General features: G+C 29.0%; 1 protein-coding gene across 1 annotated transcript; it reads right to left on the reverse strand.

The window, feature by feature from the left end:
• Positions 1–5,643: 5,643 nt before the first annotated feature.
• On the reverse strand, positions 5,644–6,503 carry LOC114384452. Its single transcript, XM_028344126.1, has one exon. It carries the CDS (start codon positions 6,476–6,478, stop codon positions 5,897–5,899), a length of 582 nt encoding a protein of 193 aa, XP_028199927.1. The 5' UTR covers positions 6,479–6,503; the 3' UTR covers positions 5,644–5,896.
• Between the last annotated feature and the right edge of the window lie 283 nt (positions 6,504–6,786).

Genomic DNA, 6,786 nt, shown 5'->3' on the forward strand with positions numbered 1-6,786 from the left:
GAGTAGATGCACTGCTCACTTCCCACTGGCTTCCTTAGGTTTTTCATACCCTGCAAGGTATTAGAAACATGGATTGTAGAACCAGAGTCAATCCACCATGTATTATGATTCACACTATTCATATTAGATTCATAACAAACGAAAGTAAATGGTGTACCTTTCTTCTCAAACCAACTTTTAAATTTGGGGTAGTCCTTCTTTATGTGTCCTTTCTTTTTACAGGAGAAACACTTTGACTCCTTTTTAATTGTTGGTTAAGTCGAAATCCTTCCTTTATTGGTGCCTACAGACTTCTTCCTATCCTTTCCAAAAGTAGAAGTAGTCAAATTTACTTTCTCACCCTCTTCCATTATCAATCTCTCCTCTTCTTGAACACACATGGTCATCAGTTATTAATAGATCATTTATCCTTATGTGTGTTGTAGGAGATTTTAAAGGGTGTATACTGTTGAGATAGGGTGCACAAAATGAAATGTACCAGGAAGGATTCAAACATGATAACTTCCTGGGTTTTCAACTGAGCCACTATGTCCCTTAAGTGCATGATATGTTCACGCACACCTCTTGTTCCAATAAGCTTAATAGAAGAGAATTGCATAATGAGTGTGCTAGCAAGCGACTTCTCAGAGGTTGTAAACTGTTCATCAATGGCTTTCAACAGATCTCTGACCTTATCATGCTGGCCAACTGAACCCCGGAGAACATAATGGAGAGACGATTAGATCTCTCCCACTTTTCATAAAGGTCAACAACATCAGGTTCGCTAGTTTCAGTAATAGCCGGTGGCTCATCCTTCCTTATAGCATAGTCAATATCCATCTAGCCCAAATGAAGGAGAACTCTTTCCTTCCAAACCTTATAATTATCACCTTTCAATATGGGATGGTCACAAGAAATATTGATAGATTGTGAAATTGCAAACAAACACACATGCTCATTAAGAAAATTTGAGACTAAACAAAAGTCATGTTTTGCCAATGCAAATCATGTCTCAATATATGAATCTAGTGACACAAAACTTGCTTGTGAGCTAAAGTCTTACTCAATTAGATTCATCATGCAACTTTACGATAAAACTATTAAATCATGTTCTTTTCCTTAGTTCCTGTGGGTAAATTAATCATACAAATACAACAAAATCCCTGTGGGTAGATTTCATCACATTGCATATGATTAATCATAATAATATTTCTAATGTGATTATAAATTTAGCATATAATTTTATTCAATTAAAGATGTTGTGGCTACTCTCTAATTTAATAAAATTATATTAATCACTTAGCATTTAAAAATAATCTTTGCATAACATACTTAATAATGCAAACGTGCTCAATATTAAATCATAAAAATTATATGTATACAAATTCAAAATAACATTATACGTATATCCATTCAACATGTAATAAACTTTAAAGGATCAAATCCAATGCATACCAGTATTTAACATAATATTGCATGTTCAGCATAACTTAGAGCACACAATTTTAAACAGTTTGCGCATAAATGATTTATCCTTCAGAAGTTATAAATATACATGAACTGCACCTAATAAACAAATAAATCACAATAGCTTAGTGGCAAAGTGAGTTATTTGTGAAATACAAATGGACGCCAAATTTTTGAAATATGAACGGACGCGAAGTTTTTTAATAAATTATTCAAAGACAGTCATTAATACACACCCGTCGTTATTCCAGCCTGTGTGCTCATTAAAGGCGGTTATTTCAATAACCGTCGTTGTCAACTTTATAAAAATTACAACCATGCCACCACAACTATCGACGTGTTGTATTTAATCGTTGTAATTACGGTGTCGTAAAATGGCATTATTGTAGTAGTGATATGACAGATACACAATTACTTAATTCCTCAGAAATACCAACACATTTACCATCGAAATTGGTAAAGACTCAACCAATCATCGTGTATGTATTCAATCCCTCACTTTTATGAATTCATGTTTGTTTATTTTACTATATATTTTTAAACCTTTTACTCTTTTGAATCTTCATTTCTTAAAACTTGACTTTTACCATCTCTATTTCTTATTATTATCAAAATTACTTACAAACTAATTACTGAATTGAAAACACTTTTATCAAAAGTTATTCTATTATCTTATAAATTATAATCTTATTATAACTAAAATGAATATGTTTATTGAAATTATTACCATAATTTGCATTAAATATTAAATAATTCTTTATTAAGTTGAAAACTGTAAACTTACTTATTTGACTAAAAAGAACTTATAATCGAAAATGGATTCTATATCTCACTTTTAAACATTTATTTGATAATAAAATCATTTAGTGAAAATTCTTTTATTGTCTTAAAAATATTTTCCTTTCGAGGAATAAATACAATTTTCACGATTATCACATATACACACATATATTTTTAATTTTGTGTGTGTTGATTTTTATACTATAAAAAGATCGTATATTAAAAAAAATTATCATTAAACTTATATTTCATTAATATATTTTTATCTGATTAAACATTATTATTTTTTATATAAATATTAAGTTGTTGGATTTGTAAGTAAATTTTTTTAAGTGTAGAGATTTTATATCATATTCAAAAATCAGCTAATTCAATTTGCCATGAAAACATTATTTTCGATTGATGATTCAAAGATAAGTATATTATGATTGAATTGAAAATGACTTTTTGTAACTTGATGTTATGATTAAATATTGACTTTATAATCAAGTGTATATATGTTGTTTAGTAAGTTTTGGAAGTCATTCAATTGCACGAACGAATGAAGATTTAATTACCAATTCAAAAGAAAGCTTACTGGAGGTGTAATGTTCATCTTGATTTAACAATTGAAAAAAATTTTACTCAAGATGTAATAGAATGCTCATTTTGATAAATAATTTAAATGTAAAAGTTGATAACGAGATTTGTCTAATCAAACTTTTAAAAAGTTTTTAAGTGTTTGGAGATTTCAAATTATGAAAAGAATTTTTGAAAACAAATCATTCGAAGGCACAAATGAAAATTTATTGAAGTCATGTGATTTTCGATCATACATTCAAAGATAGTTATTAGCGGTTTTCCAACCGAAGAAACAAAGACATACATCAACGAATTTTTAACAGAAGAAACGAAGAAGGCAGTTATCAATGGTTTTTTCGACTCACAGAACAAAGACAATTGTCAACATCTTAGATAGTTTATTGAATAAGTTGTATGTGTGTATAAATTTTGTAATTCAACTCTTGAGTCGAAAAACTATAAATAGGCATCATGGTAGTCATTTCTCCCTGGGGAGAACATTTGCATAAGTTTTGTTTACATCATCATGTGGCACGGAAAAAGACTATTAATTTTAGGAACAACGTGTATGTTTGAACCCATATTTTAATGGAGTTTATCTTTTCTTTAATTTATTTTTTTTACCAATTTACTTTATTACAATCGCTTTTACATTTCTCTTCCAAACTTTAAACTCTTTCTAACTTCCATTTCTTCTTCAAACTCTTACTCTTTTTTTTTCATTTCATACTACATTTCAATTACATGAACAATTATACTTTTGCACAATTTTTTTATTGTGAACATAATAAAACAAATTTTGTTTCGATTTCATCAATGATATATCTTTATTATTTCTCAAGATATTTGTTTCACGTAGTTTTCTAGTTATGAGCATAATCGAAAAAAATTTATTTCGATATATCTTTATCTCTAAAGATATTTGTTTTACATAGTCTTCTAATTGTAAACATAATGAAAGATTTTCTTTTGGATTTCATAAATGACTATATATTTACTTCCATATATATTTTAACTTTGCATAGCATTTTGAATGCATTGTTATTTATTCAAATAATTTTTTAAATTAGTCTCATTGTTCTTCTAGTTGAAAGTTAAAAAACATTGTTAGTTTAACAAAAAAAGAATTTACAATTACAATTTAATTCCACTAAATAAAATAAGTTGTTTATGATTGGAAAATCAATATATTTATTTTCGATTACTCAAACGAATTTCTACCATTAACACATGTATATCTACATTTATAATATAATATAAATTAATTTTTATATTAATCGATTGTTTGTTGAATAAAAACAACACTAATGAAGATAAATATAATAGTTAATGTGTTTATTCAGCATATAAAAGTTTTTAATAATTGTTTGTACTCTGTACTCGTTAAATTGATCCAACGTATTTGATCTAGATATGCAACTGGAACTAGGCTGAATATTTAGAAGAAAAACTTTTTCATGCATATTCCATAGTAGTTGAACAATGTCAAATAATATTATTGTCTCCAATAAAAAATATTGGTGGTGTCTAAGAAAAAAAAATATTTGGGTTTTCTTGTCGCTTTCTCTTCTCCTATGTACTTTCAATTTAATTTTGTATTTTAAGGAGTTATAAAATTGACTTGACAAAAGAAGAAGAAAATTAGAAATCTTTGAATTTAAATCTTTCTGATAATAAAAATTAATAAATTAAATTATGAAAAGAGAAAAAAAGTCTTGCGCTTCTTATATACGGGGAAGACAAATTAATTTGAATCTTTGGTGCCAACTCAACAACAACTTGAACTTTACAACGCATGCAGTTGCAAACAAAGAAATTTGCAATTTGCCACGGTATTAAGGATTTAGGGTTGCGTTTTCCGATCCCTCCAAACATGGTCGAAAACTCGAAATCCCTAACCACCCTCTTAAAACAAGATTAAGTTTTTAGTCTTTTTAAATTTTATTTAAAATATTTCTTATCATCGATAGTTTTTTATTTATTTAGTCTTTCTAGATATCACTTCTTTTATTTAATCTCTCTTTTTTTGAAGAATTTATTTAATCTCTCTAGACATCACAAATTTTTTTTATTTATTTAATCCCATGTTTTAAAAGGATAAAAACTCATAATTAAGAGTACCAAGTAATGAAGTTATGATATTTAAATAAAAATCATAAAATTTTAATTAACTAAATAAAAATAGAAATTAATTTCCAAACTAAACTATTTGATAAAAATATTTTATGAAAAGCTTATTTAGAAAAAAATTAAAAAAGAGAGTGCTCAGATTAAAATATCAGGGAATTTTTGTGGAATAAAAACTTAATTAAGCTATATAATACACTTCAAAGTCTCATGATCCTCTAGAAATATTTATAAACTATGACCAAATACATAAATAAAGATTTCAACACTACAACCAAGTCACCGTGAAATATGGAACCTTGAGGAAAAATTATTTATTGCCGTCGCAGATTAGATTCGAAATTTATTTATGAAAACATTCATATATCCCATCCAGCTAAGTCATTCGCCACTCGCCACTAGCCTATAATGAGCAAGAAAACTAAATTAAATAATATTATTTACTATGATTTTGCTTCGAGTACATTAAATATGGACTGAGAAATAAATATCGATAAGAAATACTAATAAATAAAAATATTCAAGGGGTGTATATGAAATTTTTTTAACTTATAATCATTTTATACTTTAATTTCTTAGGACTATATTCTCCCTTTAGATCCGTTAACTAAATTTATATACGTATTCGTCACACCAAAATAATAATAATATACGTACGTACAGTACGTATCACTATATATATATATAATAATTTCACCAAAAATAATAATATTGTTCTTTTAATTCTCCTTTTCACGTACGATCCAAAAAATGTACATCAATTTATATACAGAATAGTACATTAGTACACATGCATGTAATCCAAATCAAGATCTCAATTTTTCTTCATGTTCGTAGAAAAGAAAATGGAAATAAATAACAAAACCTAGGAGTCAAACACTATGATCCACCAATGAACTTTAAAGGTGGGAAATAAAACTAAAAGAAATAAACGTAATACTTGATTACTTTTCTCAAGACCAATTAATCTCTTTCAAAAAAATTAAGCCATTGTTTCTCTTATTTCTATAGACATAGCACGAACAAGCTGCTTATTGTCCTCCCTATAACATTCCTTCATTCTCTTGCTTTTAGGATGAAGCAACTTGAACCAAAATCCACTTTTGTTGGCACTCTTATCATGACCATGATGATCAACACCACCACCTTCACAATCTCTTCTTCTTGGAACAATATCCAATGGCCTACACCTACCCTTTATGATTCCATTGTTACCACTCAGCAGGAAAATCGAGACCGCAGAAGAACTACTCTTCCCCTCGGTAGTAGTGAAACAGAAACATTGCATTGGAGAAGCACATGAAGAAGAGGCTGAAGCTGAGGAGTAACAAGATGATGATGACAAAGAAGAAGAACTAGAAGAACAAATAGATGAGATTCTTCTATGTGAGTCAGAAGAAGAAGAAGATAGTTGAGAAAGCTTTTCCCTTAAACAAAGAGAACACACACCGGGTGATTGGTGGTGTTTGGGGTGCTTCTTGCAATAGCCATTGTGCTTGACCCGGCCAATAACACAATATGTGTACTTTTTTTTCTTTGAGAAATGTCTTCGTAGGGTTTCCATTTTGCATTATTTTGCAAATGTTGGTGTAATTGGCTGGTTCAATATATAGAGGAGGCAAAGAGAAAAACGAAGTTGGCATGGGGTGTGTCATGTATGTGTGTGTTCCCACTAATTTTTCCGTGATGGTTCATGGGTGTTTCCTTGTGTTCTTCTCAAAATGATCTTTTTGACGTTTTATTATTTTTAATTAATTGAGAATTTTTTGGGGGGTTACGTGGACGGTTGTGATGGAGGCAAGTGGGGCCCACTGGTGGAGTCGGTGGTTGATCATGCTTGGGAGGGTCGCAATCTCAAAGTACTGTGTGAAA

Source organism: Glycine soja, chromosome 14, assembly GCF_004193775.1.
Source record: "Glycine soja cultivar W05 chromosome 14, ASM419377v2, whole genome shotgun sequence".
Classification (NCBI taxonomy): Eukaryota; Viridiplantae; Streptophyta; class Magnoliopsida; order Fabales; family Fabaceae; genus Glycine; species Glycine soja.